At 33.3% G+C, this 15,683-nt stretch overlaps 1 protein-coding gene across 3 annotated transcripts in view; it reads right to left on the reverse strand.

Moving 5' to 3' along the window:
* Positions 1–15,683, reverse strand: part of TPK1 (thiamin pyrophosphokinase 1) — a 506,842-nt gene that overhangs the window by 176,143 nt on the left and 315,016 nt on the right. For all 3 annotated transcript variants that reach the window (XM_031939305.1, XM_031939306.1, XM_031939307.1), the window contains one exon: positions 14,117–14,263. In XM_031939305.1, coding sequence (XP_031795165.1) covers positions 14,117–14,263 — 147 coding nt within the window. The remainder of the gene's footprint in view (positions 1–14,116; positions 14,264–15,683) is intronic.

Here is a 15,683-nt window from a genome sequence, read left to right on the forward strand (position 1 = left end):
TACTTGAATGAGGATTATAAAGGTCTTTCAGTATCTGTGATGAGACAGAAATGGAATCTAATCATGAATTCACTGAGTCAATAATCTGATCAGGCCTCTGAGGGGGAAAAGACTAGAAAGAACTAGAAAGAACTTTAAAAAAAAAGCTTTAACTTTATGTTCAGTATTCTGAGAATCTATTCCTCCCCATCAGTAGAGGGTATAAAAAAAATGGGAAAGATATTATCTGTCATTATCCATGTGAATAAAAAGAAAAATATAACAAGTCTTTCCTTTCTAAGCTGCCAAGAGATAATGGTAATCTTTCAATTTATGATCAATATTTTTATTAAAGCTTTTTATTTACAAAACTTATTCATGAGTAATTTTTGAACATACACCCTTGCAAAACCTTCTGCTCCAAATTTTCCCCTCAACCCTTCCCCAGATGACAAATAGTCCAATACATATCAAATATGCTAAAATATATGTTAAATCCAATATATATATACATGCTTATAGTTATCTTGCTACACAAGAAAAATCATATGATCAATTATTTTAAAGACTTTTGATTTTTATATCATTCTCATTACTTTATAAATTATACATGTTAGTTGATTGTTATCTTTCATTCTTAAAGAGGACCAAAATGACATTACTATGTTATGTCAAATTACAGTGTATCTGACTGTCATCAATTAGACAATATAAGCTCAGAATGCTTTACGACAAAGTTTGAACACAAATAGGCCATGTGAACATTTGGGGTAGATTCTCTAAATTTGTCTATTTCAAGTCTGCTTTGTTCATAGAAACCAGCACTTTTTGTGATGAGGCCATGCCATGCTGGGCAGTCTTATGTCAGTGTTTCCCATGTCATACAATCAATTCCTAACTTCTTAAGAAAGACCTTGAGAAGTGGTAGCTAGATGGCACAATGGATAGAGCACCAGCCCTGAAGTCAGGAGGACCTGAGTTCAAGTCTGACCTTAGACACTTAACACTTCTTGGCTGTGTGACTCTGGGCAAGTCACTTAACCCCAATAACCTAGCAAAAAAAAAAAAAAAAAAAAAAAAAAAAAGACCTTGAGAGGGCTCTTGTATCACTTCTTCTGACTACCATGAGCACCTGCCCTGTGTGAGTTATCCAGTCTTTTTGTTTGATATTCACATTAATGAGGTCAGCCCCACGGAGTTGTATTCTCTGCAATAGAGTCTGAATGCTTGGCAGTTTAGTTCAAGAAGGGAACTCAGTGACTGGTAGGTATCTCATCCTGCTAGGGAATCTTCACAATGTAAGACAATTTAAATGGAAACAATTCAGTTTCCTGGCATGGTGCTGGTATCTATTCAGATTTCACAAGCATACAACAATGAGGTCAGCACAATGGCTCTGTAGACTCTGTAGACCTTCAGTGTAGTAGTCTCCCAAACACTGAGCTAGTTCTGACAATGCATACATCAACCTCATCATCAATGTATAAATCTCGCAAAGTATACTGCAAAAATAAGTGAACAGTATTCAAAACTTCTCCATTTGCTATAACTGATGGTTCTATGGATGGATGGTGAAGCATCTGTGATTGTCTCAATTTTAGCCTAACACCACCAAACAATCTGCAGAGAACTGATTCACACTTTACTGCATCTGAGCTTCGGAGGCTGCCTTGAGCACCACTCATTTGCAAACAAAAAAAAATCACAGGTCAACTCTTCTTCCACTTTACTCTTGACTTGTAGCATTTTCAAGTTAAGAAATTTACCATCAGTGTAGTAGCTGATCTTAATGCCATATTCTTCCTCATTAAAAGTGGATGACAACATTACCGAAAATATAATGCTAAAAACATGGGAGCAAGCAGAGCAAGCTTGTTTCACTCCTTTAGTGACTGGAAAAGTATGAGAACATTGCTCATTATCCAGAGCCGAGGTAAGCATACCATCCTGAAATTGAATTATGTATAAAATACACATACACACATACACATATGTAAAAAGATCTTTAAAAAGAACTAAAGATGTCTAAAAGATGCTGCTTGGGAGTTAGTCTCCTCACATCACCTTCAAAAGAAACAACAAAGTGAAAAAATGCTAAAATTTACATGAGAAAATAAAGTGATATAAAATATGAAAACTGAAGAATTATGACATGATTAAAAAATACACACATGGTTGAACTACACCCAAACTTAAAATAATAGAAGAAATGGTGACAGAAAACAAAATTGTACAAGATATACCAAAAAGACATTTGTCAAATAGATAACTGATCCATTCAAATAAATTAAATAAGAATGGCCACTGGCAAAACAAAACAAAACAGACACATACACACACAGAGAGAGAATTAAATTAAATCTGTAATAGTCAATAAATACTTATTATGTGGTTATTATGTAATAGATACTGAGTTAAGTTCTAAGGGGAAAGAAAAAAAAAAAATCTCTGCCTTTAAGGAGTTTACAATCTATCTGGGAAGAGAATGCATACACATAAAAGTATATATAACATATAGAATAAATATGAAACAATTAGAGGAGGAAGGCAGGCATTAATAGCTAAAAGAATCATCAAAGGCTTCATATAATAAACTGCATTTGATATGAGGAAGGAAATTTAGGGATTCTATAAAATGAAAGAGTAATGACCGAACTCTAGGTATGTTAGACAGTCTTAACAAAAGGAAAAGAGAGAGGAGATATTGTGTTTAAGGAAAAAAGTGAGAAAGCCAGTTTATCTGTACCTAAGTTTGTAAAAGAGAATAATGTTCAAAAAGACTTTAAAAAGTACATAGAATGCTATAATAGTTTTCACATATCAAAGAGAGAAATATTTCCCACAATTTTCCAGTTATCAGTTTAAAAAATGCAAGAATTTACTCTTTACTGTCTTTCACTACAGAGAAGCCTTAGCTTCCTTCAAAGCTCAGATCAAACACCATCTACTACATGAATACATTCATAATTCCTCTAGATACTATAGCTTTCCCTCCTTGCAACATTGCTTCATTTTGGTGGGTGTTGGAGAGAAGAGAGATAGAGGCTACATGTGAACTCAGATTCTCCTGACTCCAAAGCATGGGAGAGATAGTAGATTCGTTACCAAACTAAACTAAAGGTATACTGAGCCCTTGTGCTGATCTCATTGTTGCAAGCCTATAAAACCTGGACAGGATGCCAGTGCCATGCCAGAAAACTTTGAATCACTTCCATTTAAATTGTTTTAGGAAGATTCTGAATATCACCTGGCAGGATAAGATGCCAGACATAGAAATTCTTTCTTAAACTATTAAACATTCAAACTCTACTGTAGAGTGCGCAACTTCAATGAGCTGGCCACATTGTTCAAATGCCAAAAAAGATTGTTTTATGGCAAACTCACATAGGGAAAAAGCTCACAAGTGGTCAGAAAAAGAGATTTTCAAGGTCTCTCTTAAGAACTTTGGATTTGAGTGTATGGCCTGGGAGACACTAGGACAGAACCATCCAGGATGGAGTGCACTCATCAGAGAAGTACTGTGTTCTGTGAAGAAAACAGAATTGAATTAGCTCAGAAAAAACATGAAATGTATTAAGTTAGAGAGACCAACCCAAATGTTCATAGAGACTATATCTGACATAGCAGAGCATATCATACTTGTATTAATCGGATCAGTCACAGTCAGATATACTAATTTAATTATAAGATAGTGACATCATTTTGGTCCTCTTTAAGAACCAAGGACAACACCAACCATCTACCACTCCATCTAGTTATTTCTTTGTTTCATAACTGTAGATAGAAGGCAGGAAGAAAGAAAGAAAAGAAAGAGAGAGAGAAGAAGGGAAGGAAAAAGGGAGAGGAGGAAGGTGAACTCAGGAGGAAACAATGAAAAAACAAACAAAATGGAGACTACTAAAGATAAAAATGCAGCTGAGAATAAAAATCAAAGACAATGCAGCAGAAGAGGACAAACAAGCTCATGAAACAATTCAGTTGGAAAGACATTTTGAAACCTTTCAGCTGCAAATAATGATATGGAGGAGAGGTGAAGACAGAATTATTGATATACTGGAAAACTTACAAAAATAAAAAAATAAAGCCTGTATTCCAAGAAATTATATAAGAAAAACTTTTCTAAAATAAAAAAAAAAAAAAACCATGATGGATGATTTTTGATGAACAAATTAAATCCAACTCATACAATTTGTGGGAACAAATGCTTTTAAGTTCTAAAAGCACAAATATAATATAGCAAAGGCACATGAATCAAGATCACACTAGATTATTCCAGGTAAATTAGGACAACCTGGAGAAAATGGAATAGGGAATACGAAATTATAAAAGCAGAATAAAATTTCCAGATAATCCAAGAATGCTATTTGGAGAGATGAGTGTTTAAAAATTCGAATTGATATGGTTTATGAGGTGGGGTTTGGCACCAAATGATGATACCAGATGATCACAGGCAACAAAAGTTGGGGTTCTATCATATGAAGAATTCATTGACCATTCTCTTTGGCAAAAGGTAGATTTATTTCAGGGAATAGTTACAAACAAAATGAAGGGGTATTACAAACACTGGGGATGGCAATATGAAATAGAGTGGGAGAGCATATGAAAGATAAGTCCTTCAAGGGAATGAGTAATTACCCAGGAGAAAGGGAGCACCCATGAGGTTGGGGCATGCCTTTAGCTGGCAGGATAAATCCTGAAAGAAACTTAGCACCCTAAAGAGTTAGTTAACTGTAAGGAGAAGTGAAGTTGAGGAGTATAATGGAGATAGGTGAGATACCACGAGGCATGGGGGAGGGGGAAGGGGAAAGACAACAAGAGGCAGAGTGCCATAGTAGACTGACCCAAAAGAAGACAGAAGCCAGGGGATGAACGGTAGATTTTATAGGAAAAATTTAACCTCAGGGACATGAGTGGGATTTCTGACAGGACATGACAAGGTCAAACTGCTCAAGACTTCTACAGGAGGTGAGTTCTAGGAGGTTGATATAACTTGGATTTCAGACTAGACAACCTCCTCAGAGGATGGACCAAGCAGCAAAACTGACCTCTATCAGAGCCTTTTCCCTGCCTGCCTCAGAGATTAATTTTTATCAATTCCTCTGATAACCATACATAACATTAAAGATCTCATCAGAATGATTCTAAAAGTTCTGGGAGGATAGAGTTCAGGGAGCAAAATAACTACAGATTTCAAAAAGAATCAAAATCTTGGAGACAAAGATCCAAATTCTCTTTTTTTCACTTCCCCCCCCCAAAAAAAATATACGCATAGATAGTTTTTAACATTCACCCTTGGAAAACGCTGTGTTCCCAATTTTTTCCCTCTCTAACCCCCACTCCCTCCCCTAGACGGCAAGTAACCCAATACATGTTAAACATCTGCAATTCTTCTATACATATTTCCAAAATTACCATGCTGCACAAGAAAAATCAAAACAAAAAGGAAAAGAATGAGAAAGAAAAAAGGCAAGCAAGCAACAAAAAAAAAAGGTGAAAATGTGATCCCCATTCAGTTCCCATAGTCTTCTTTCTGGATACAGAGGGCTCTCTACATCACAAGTCTATTGGAATTGGCCTGAATCACTTCATTGATGAAAAGAGCCACATCTCTGAGTTGATCATCACATAATCTTGTTGTTACTGTGTAAAAGGTTATCTTGGTTCTACTCGTTTCACTTAGCATCAGTTCATGTAAGTCTCTCCAAGCCTCATTGAAATCATTCTGCTGATCATTTCTCATAGAACAATAATATTCATTACATTCATTTATCATAACTCATTCAGCTATTCCCCTACTGATGGGAAATAGTTTCCGCTTCCTTGACACAACAAAAAGAGCTGCTACAAATACTTTTGCATATGAGACTTCTTTTCCCTTTTTTAATGAGCTTTTTGGAAAACGAACCCAGTAGAGATACTGCTGGATCAAAGGGTAGGCACAGTTTGATAGCTCTTTGGGCATAATTCTAAATTACTCTTCAGAATGGTTGGATAAATTCATAACTCCACCAACAAAATATTAGTGTCCCAATTTTACCACATCCCCTCCAACATATATCATTATCTTTTCTTGTCATTTTAGCTAATTTGAGAGGTGTATAATGGTACCTCAGAATTGAAAAAGCCAAATTCTTTAAAAAAAAAAAAACATACACTTTTAAATTGAGATAAACGAAATATTAGTTGAATGTTAGAATCTTCAAAGGCTTAGATGATTAAAACTACTGAAATTTACAGAAGGGTATACTCAGACAAAGAATCTGAAGGGTGAAGAGAAGTGAGATGGGGGGGAGGGGAGAGTTTAATGCCTAAGTGAAAAATCTTTGATAAAGGGAGGATTCTCCTTTAACTTAAGCTTATATAACTAACACAATGATACACATAAGCAAAAAATCTTGTTAATTGTTTCAGCTAAGTTTAATCCAAAATATATACATATATGAAAGAATAAAAATGCTTTTTTGTTCTTTTCAGCTGTCAACCTGAAATTTTAATGAAAACAATACATACAACAAAATGGGAAGAAGAGTTGTAGTTCTGATACCCAACAAGGGAGGCTGGAATGATGGTTTATAGAAGTACCAAGGCAGAGAAAATGAATGACTTGATAGACAGGGGTAGGGATTAGATATCTCACAGTTTTATCAGATAATTTGTTTTCTATAAACCAAGACAAAGTCAGTAAAGAAGGTTGGGAAAACTGGAGTGGTGGGGAGATTTACAAAATAATCGGGGGCCAGAGGGACAATGTCTGGTGAACCACAGGCAATTTATTGACCTGGAAACCAAAACCAGGTCTGATTCAGTCAGTTCCTGTCCATTATGTTTGTCACAGACAAAGAAATAATACTTTAACAAAGAATAGTTGGATTTTGCTGAATTAATCTAAATCTTTTAAATGCCTTTTAAATTACTACTTCCTCAAAGAAGCCTCTCTTGATCACCCAGGTTAATAATGCCTTTCTTTCTTAAACATCAATTAACACACTGTAGTGCTACTTTCTAATGCACTTAATAAATGATACCAGGTATTGTAGTAATTCAGTTTTATCTCACTACTAGACTATATATTCTACATGACTGGGATCATGCCTAAGATAGTTTTAGCTTTCAGTATTTAGCACAGTGATTGGACACTGAAGATGATTTTTTGATAATGATTTGTTGAATGGATGAGCAAAAAATATAGTGCAAATGACCTGGGTTTATGCCCTACCCAAACAAAATTTTTAATTGAGCATATTTAATAAACTTCATGAACATAACCCAACATCTTTTATAAAATTAGAGCCTCATTAACAGAACAGATGATGGTGAGGCAAGGGGAAGGGGGAATGAAAACCTATCTATGTAATGGGAGTGTCATGGAATACTGGATTTTGGAAGGGTCTCCTCGAATGGAAATTCTTAGGAGATGAGAGGCAAGATGAGATTATGGAATGTAACTGCTGATATTAGCTTCTGTAAATTACGCTTATGCCCCCTCAAAGGGATATGGCACCCACTTCTTGCCAAAAACATAATAAAGCCTTTCTCCACTTCCTCCAAGAATTTGGGTCTGAAGTTTTCATTTCTAACACAAAGGTTCCTATAGTGGGAAATCAGTTTTCTCAGACAGTTTATAAGACAGTCTTGACATCTTAACACACAATCTTGTCACTCCCTAGATCTTTATTTGCCCCTCTGCCCCCTGAGTTACCAAACTCCTTCCTGGTTCCTCTTATTTTTTAGATCCTGCTCTACCTACTCATCTGTTTCTTCTGAGCTATAAATGTTGTTGTCCTTCAAAAGCAAATTGCTCAATCACCTATGATCCTGCCTCACTTAGTCATGGTTGGTTTGAGTTTGTGTGCTATTCCTGTACTTAAGTAAAAAAAACCCTCAGAATCAGCCAAGCAGGAGACAAACAGAGCATTCCTTAAACTGATTATGTCCCAAACCACAGTCGCCTAGGGAATAAACCTGGTAAAGCCAAAATGGGCCTTCTGAGGAACAACCAAGCCCAAGGCAACAATGGCTGAATCTGATCAGACAGACACTATGCAATTACCAGGACTTGTAGTTTTTAATCTTTCTAACTCCTGCAGCTTAGGTCTACCATGAGCTATGCTCTGTGCTCCCATGAATGTTTGTTTTCTTAGAAGGAATAAACCCACAAATGCACTTGAACTCTGGAAAAATATTGATCAGATACACACACACACACAAACTTGTATACATATACATCTAAAATTTATGTGTGTACACATATATAAGTGTATACATATATATGTACATATTTTAGATGTACTTAAATATGCACATATCATTTTTCCTTATAGAATACAAGTTCTTTAAGGGCTGGGACTTCAATGTTTTTGGTTGTGTATTCCCAATGCCAAGCACAGTGCAGATCACATAGTGGGTATGTAACAAATTCTTGCTGACGGCTTGATTAAATTTTAAAACTAAATGTAAATCAACTAAAAGAAAGAATAAAAATTAAGAATCACAAAGCTAATTTGTGAAGGTTATTTGAAGGAAATATTTAATAAAGATATACAAAGATTTATATGGAAAGACTGGAAAAAAAATATTCCATACTATCCTAAATATGTGGAAGTAGCATCAGTTATAACAATGCATCAACAATAAAACATCAAGGGAGATAAATGTGAAAATATTATATTCAAAGATATTATCCAAAAAACAAAATATCAGTTTCTAATGTTCATGCTAACAATAATGTCACACCTATTTTTATAGTCCTCACTATTAGATTATGGGAAATTTTAAAAAGGTTGCAAAGAGCAATTAGAGTACATAAATCACATGCACATGATCTATAGTCTAAATAAACTTGATCACATATGTGATGTGGTGTAATATAACTAACATATGGAGAAAAAAAGAAAAAAAGTGAGAATGTGTAATTTTTTCCCTAAGTACCATGAAACATACACAAAAATGGTTCATGTACTGGATAATTAAGAAGTTATAGGTAAATTTGGAAAAGTAAAAATATTATTCACTATGCTAATTCATAAATTCACAAAATTATTATAATGCTATTATAAGTAAAATACATAGGTGCTGTGGATACTAGAAAAAATGCTTATTATGCAATGTTCGAACTGTAAGAAGAAATTATAATAATAACATACATTACTTCAAAGATAATGACAATACCAATATTGCATATCAAAACTATAATCAAAACACTACTCTGAGATAAACTAAATGCACAGAATGCTTTCATTAATAAGAAATAAAGAAACAATGAATTGTGTCAACATTTTTATAAAAAAAAAAACAAGCCAATAAAAATACAAAAAAAGAGAAGTAAGCAATATAATTAGAATTTATGAAATTGAAAATGATGAATGAAAATTATGATCAAACTGTTTACTTTTTACAATATCAATAAATATAAATGATTACCAAAATAATTAACTGAGCAAATTAAATCAAAAAAGCAATTTACCAAAATTTAAAAAAGATGAGCAAAAAATAAATTGAGTATTAGACGATATTATCAAATAGTTTAACAAACAACTGTATAACAAAAAATGTATAAATAACTACTCCAAAAGTTAAAGCTCTATAATTTAATTAATATGGACATTCTAACCAACAGTTGTAGATCACAACTTAACCTGGATAATTTCTAGAGCGTTTTGTGCTCTTCTCAGCAATACGGTGATTCAAGGAAATTCCAAAACACTTGGAATGGAAAATGCCAATCACATCCAGAGAGATAACTGTGGAGATGGAATGTGCATCGAAGCATAGTATTTTCACCTTTTTATTTGTTTGTTTTTCCCTTTTGGTATGATTTTTCTTGCACAACATGAAAAATATGGAAATATGTTTAAAAGTATTGCACATTTTTAACCTATTATCAGATCGCTTGTTGTCTTGGAGAGAAGGGAAGGGAAGGAGAAAAAACATTTAGAACACAAAGTTTTACAAAAAATAAGTGAATGTTGAAATCTATCTTTACATGTATTTGGAAAAAAATGAAATACATGGGGGTGGGGAACAAAAACCTGTCCATGTTACTATTGAACTCTTGTCCAATTCTTGCAATAAATTTATCAAAATGACTTCATTAAACATGAAAACCTGTTCCATATCTTCCTGATAGTTTCTCCTCTTTCAGTTTTCTTGATAATTGGTTACATCAATATCAGCAATATGGTGAAACCTCCAGAAAGATCACTATGCATACTTTGTCTATTCCAGCTGTTTTTCCCAGGTCCCCAGAATTAGCCTGCATAAACAGCACGGTTTAAGATCAAGTTCTTTTGATTACAAAATTTTCATTACTATTTCTATTTTTTTTTTAATATACATCACATTTGGAATTGCAATGTTAGAGTCAAAAGTGTGGTGATTTAACTGTGCTTATTGATAAAAGCAGTTTCATATTTGAAAAAAAAAAGATATTTCCTATTTTTCATTTATTATTTTCCAGTTTTATCCTTAAGCACTCACAGATTACTATATTAATTGTGGTCTCCCAACAAATTTTATTTAAATTTGTTTTCCCCTCAATTGCTTTTGCTTTTTTATGAGGCAATACTTTCAAAAATTTTGCCATCACTCTTCTTAAGATTTTAGAAATAATTTTATGTCCTAAACATGCATGACCATTTACTTTTACTGTTGAACAGAATGCTACCTGAAATGAATTCCAGATTTTTTTGCTCTTCATATAATGATATTTTATGTTGGATAAATGTCCAACTGTTATTATTGGTATAAATGTCAATTGTATCATTGGCATCAATAGGATGTATAAATATCAAGTCTGGAGTTGCTTTAATAGAATGCCACATTTTTATTCTTTCTTCTGTAACCACATCAATCTTTTTACTAACAAAGTAGTAGTCTGACTATATGATGAGTGATCATTGGGGGGTTATTTTTTTAATATTCGCCATAACCAATAACTCTCAATTCTTTTTCTGATGAAATTATTTATGTTTTATATGAATGCATTCTACTAATCTTTGGTCTCTTTTGTTTCTTATCCATTAATCACATTTTCCAACATTTTTTTTTTTGCCATCATTTCTATATATCCAATTCTGAAATGAAGATACCAATTATCAAATTCTTTGTCAATTTAATTTGGGAGCTCAGATCAATTTTTCTCCTCTATTATCTTATTATTTATAAAAGATATTAGTACATAAGCTTCAATTATTTCATGCTGGTTTTGCTGAAAATATTTAACAGGAGTGCCAATATACAAAATAACCAATTATCTCATGAAATGGTACCTCCTGTTCCCTTTAGACGCAACCAGCTCCAATTTCTTTATTTACTGCTCTTAGGAGAACTCGTGAACCATTCATACATCCATTTAGATGAAACAACAATGTTGAGTGGATCAATGATCCAAAAATCACTTTTTTTAAATTGGGAAAAAAAAAAGAGAAGTATATTTATCTTGGTCATGAAAAGGTGAAACATATATAAATCAGAGAAGGAAGAAATTATTGAAGACAAAATTGATGACTTTGATTATATAAAGATGAAAGGATACAAATGAATGGCTCCAAAACATTAAAAAACTTACAAAGAAATTTTTGAAAGGAATAAACACAAGTTGTAATGATAAGTAGATTTGTCCAAATTCTTAAATCAGATAAATTATTATGCCTTTCAAATGGGGGGAAAATAGTTCCAAATGCAAAAAATTCAATGTTATCTTATCTAATTTGGTAAAGGAAAGAAATAAGCCTTTATAAAGCACAAAGAGTCAAAGAATACATTTACAAGATGCATCATTATTTTATCCTTCTATTTTTGACTCTCCTTACTTCTCACTTGGAATCTTGCATTATTAAATGCCTCTTTGCTCTTATTAGTTTTTCACACTGATGTTGAAGTGATACACTTAAAACAAAGGTCTAATATCATAGTTGTTTTTGCTCAGTAAAGGCAAAAGCCCCAATGTGGCATTTTAAAGCCATCTAAAACCTGGTGTCAATGCAAATGGTTTTGAGTACCTGTATACTAACCAAACCAGCCTTCTTGCCATTCCTCATATTCAATATATCATCTCTCACATCTGTGACTTTGCAGAAGCTGTTTTCCATACTTGGATTATACTTCCCTCCTTGTCTATTCCTCTTAAAATTACTAGTTTCCTTTTTCTTAGTTCAAATACCACCTCCTTCATTAGGCCTTTTCTTAGTCCCATAGTTGCTAATAGTTACCCTCCAAATTTTTTTCTCTATGTTTATGTATACATAATGTACACATTGTATTCCCCCCCAAAGAATGGAAACCTTCTCCGAGGAGAGACTATCTTATTTTTGGCTTTACAACTTCAATGTATAGCACAATATCTGACATATAGGTAGATGCTTGATGATGGTTTGTTGTTTTTTTGCGGGGTGGGGTGGGGAGGAGATGGGGAGAACAGATGAAAAAGTATGACTTAAGTGCAATCTGACTGATAAAGCCGATATCACATCAAATAGACTTTTGGTCTTTACTGAATCTGATGATTTACTATCTATTTTGCCTGGTGGCTTGCTAATTTGTATTTGCTAACAGGTTTATTATACTTACGATTTTAAGAAATAAGAATGAAAACATCTCTCTCTCTCCATCTTTCTGTCCTATGATGATCTATCTGCTCCACTAACTAATAAGTGTCATTGATAATACTACTTTAATCACTTAAAAAACAGTAATCAAAGGGTGATCAGTTCAAATCTCATAGTTCAAAACACATGCAGGGGTTTTTGTTTTGCTTTTTAAAATTTATTTTCTTTTTAAATTATTTGCTTGCTTAAAATTAAATTCTACTAGCCCATCATTACTCAATATAATAATATTACTATCTGCCTTCTGAAAAAGAGAGAGCATTCTTAAAAAAAAAATAGTATAGAACATATTAAGAATGTATTTGAGCTACCTACAAAAGCACTGATTCTGTGACAAAGTCATGCATGATCCAAGACATCCCTTTCTCTATTCAGATTACTCATGTTTGTTTGTTTAGTTGTTGTTTTTTTCAAAACAATTACCTGATTCATGTTGCTTTCTTTTTGAAGGGTGACTTTGTATTTATTTTTATACTACAAAACAAAATGTATTTGCACAATAATTTGGTAAGTCTTATTTTCTGACAGTCATTAATGCATACTTCAATTAATCCATTAGAATGTAAGCTTTCTGCAAGTTTCATACTCTGTACTCCCATCCCTATCCCCTAGCAGGTACTTTGTCAATGAATGCTGATTGAATGGTTAATCAGCATGGTTAAGGAGTACAATGCTCCAGTTAAAATAATTTTCCACTTAACTGAAAATCAGCCAAATTAAGTAATGAGATTGACTACATTGTCCCTACCTACAATTAAATCACCCCTTTAGGAACCCTTTTTCAAGTATATATAATCCTATTAGTCAATCTTGGGAATTGGTATTCCAAGCAATAGAGCACTGAATTCTAAATTATAAATCTGACCCCTAAACTTCACCAAATATTGGAGAATTATTTAGAAACTTAATGCTGATTTCAGCAACCTTAGAGAAGCAAAATAAACAGAGGAGACACCAAAATAAAACAGATTATCCCAAGAGAATAAAAGTGACAAAATATCACACAAGGAGAAAGCTTTGAAAATTCATCAGCAATAATGACAAACTTGAACAAACAAAACTTGATTCAAAATGCAAGAAGCTAGAGGTTCTAAATACATACACACACACACACAGCATCAAGTATATATAATCCTATTAGTCAACCATAATAATTGGCATTCCAAGAAATAGAGCACTGAATTCCAAAATCCAAATCTGACCACTAAACTTCATCAAATGTTGGAGAATTACTTAGAAGCATTATTGAAAATACAGTGTCACTAAACGTAATTCTTTATAAATTTAATTAAAAGTTTTGAAATTTTTCTGGGCACAATTAAATGAAAGGAAAAAAAGCAGAAACTTCTCATCTTTATGTTTAATGATCAGTGTGATATAGAGGACATCCTTTTAAATGCTTCAAGGGAGAAAGCTTTGTCGTCTGCTTTCTCATGACATCAAAGAATATGTTAGGTCGGCTCTTTGCCCTAATTCAGCCCATTGGCTAATTATCCAATTTGTACCCAGGAGTCATCTTTCATTCTACTTACAGGCTGAAGCAGGCAAATGAAGGAATCTGCTTGTATTATGATAATAGGCACTGGAGTAATGGTAGTTGCATGAAAAAGGGTCTCCACAGAAGCCATGATCTGGTCAAATCGCCCTGCGAGTCCACCCAAAGTCACAATCATGTCAACCTAAGCAAGGTGAAAAAGAAAAAAAAAATGCGTTTGAAAACCAAATATTAAGAGATTTACCAAAAATTATATAATAAATTAAAATTATTCGTTTGTTTTGTATATTAGAAATAGAAGATAATTGTTATCACAGAAGCATTTGCAATTAAAATATCATCTACCTTCAAACTTAGGAAAAATTTATTCATCTTTAGTGCTTATTTCTCATGTTGTATTTGTCAAGTGAGCAGGTATTTTAATACAAAGGGAGAATACCTTGTTTAAAAAAAAAAAAAAAAAAAAGTAACTTCAAGCCAAGTGGCACCCACAGAGCAGGCAAGCCAACTTAACTGAACAGTAAAGCATCTTGAGAGAGAGCAACAATTATCTGGTGGATACTACCTAAAACTCAGAGTTCAAGACACTTGAGAATAGTCGTGACCCTCAGACTACTAGTTCTGCATCCAGCAGAATTTGCACAGACATTATAGAGGAAACCTTCCCTTGTTTAAATGTGACCAGGCAAGTGGTTCGAGAAGTGCAATAGTCCCACTTCATTGGCAGATACCACTACTGAACACCCAGAAAAGAAATTTCTTTCCACCAAATTTCTTGGCTCTGTCATATGGTTCAACATTATAAAAAGATTTAGATTTATAATGGAAATGATATTAAACAAGGTACATTATTATTTGCTCTGCTTCTATATCTTAAAGGGGACTTAACTTGTAGCTAAATCCTCCTGTAACTTTTGGTTTTCACATGAGAAAATGAGCTTCTTAAGAACAGAGCTGTCTCACTTTATAATTTGTGGTACCTATACTTAGCAAAGCTTTCTATATATGGTAAACACTTAGTAAATGTTCCTTTTATTTATTAATTCATCAATGACTTGGAAGAAGACATAGATGACATATTTAGCAAATATGAAGATGATACAAAGTTAGGAGAGAAAGCCAATACTTTGGCTGTTAGCTCTGGGATCCAAAAGATTCTACAGAAGGGAATAGTGGAATGACCCTAATATGGAAATTTATATGGATATGGATAAATAGGTTTAAAAAAAAAGTGGTATAAGTCAAAATGGAGTGAGAGGAGATATGGCAAAACAGCAATTTATGTGGGGAAAAGAATCTAAGAAATATGGGAAGTCTTGCATGAAGTGACACAGAAAAAAGAAAGCAATACCAAAAGAACAATGTACACAACAGCCCAAAGAGAATGAAAAGAATGCTTGAAAACAGGAAATTTAATTCAAATATAATGGTCAAAGTTTGTTTCAGGTGATTGGTATTAAAATATACTTTCTTCCTGTTGAGAAATGGTAAACTATGAAACATAAAGTAACATGAATATTCATAATTCTTTAAACCTCAAGGAACTTCATAACTTTTAAAAAATGAAATTTAATTACTGTCTTTAGGAAAGAAAGATCATGATG

Source organism: Sarcophilus harrisii, chromosome 5, assembly GCF_902635505.1.
Source record: "Sarcophilus harrisii chromosome 5, mSarHar1.11, whole genome shotgun sequence".
NCBI classification, from domain to species: domain Eukaryota; kingdom Metazoa; phylum Chordata; class Mammalia; order Dasyuromorphia; family Dasyuridae; genus Sarcophilus; species Sarcophilus harrisii.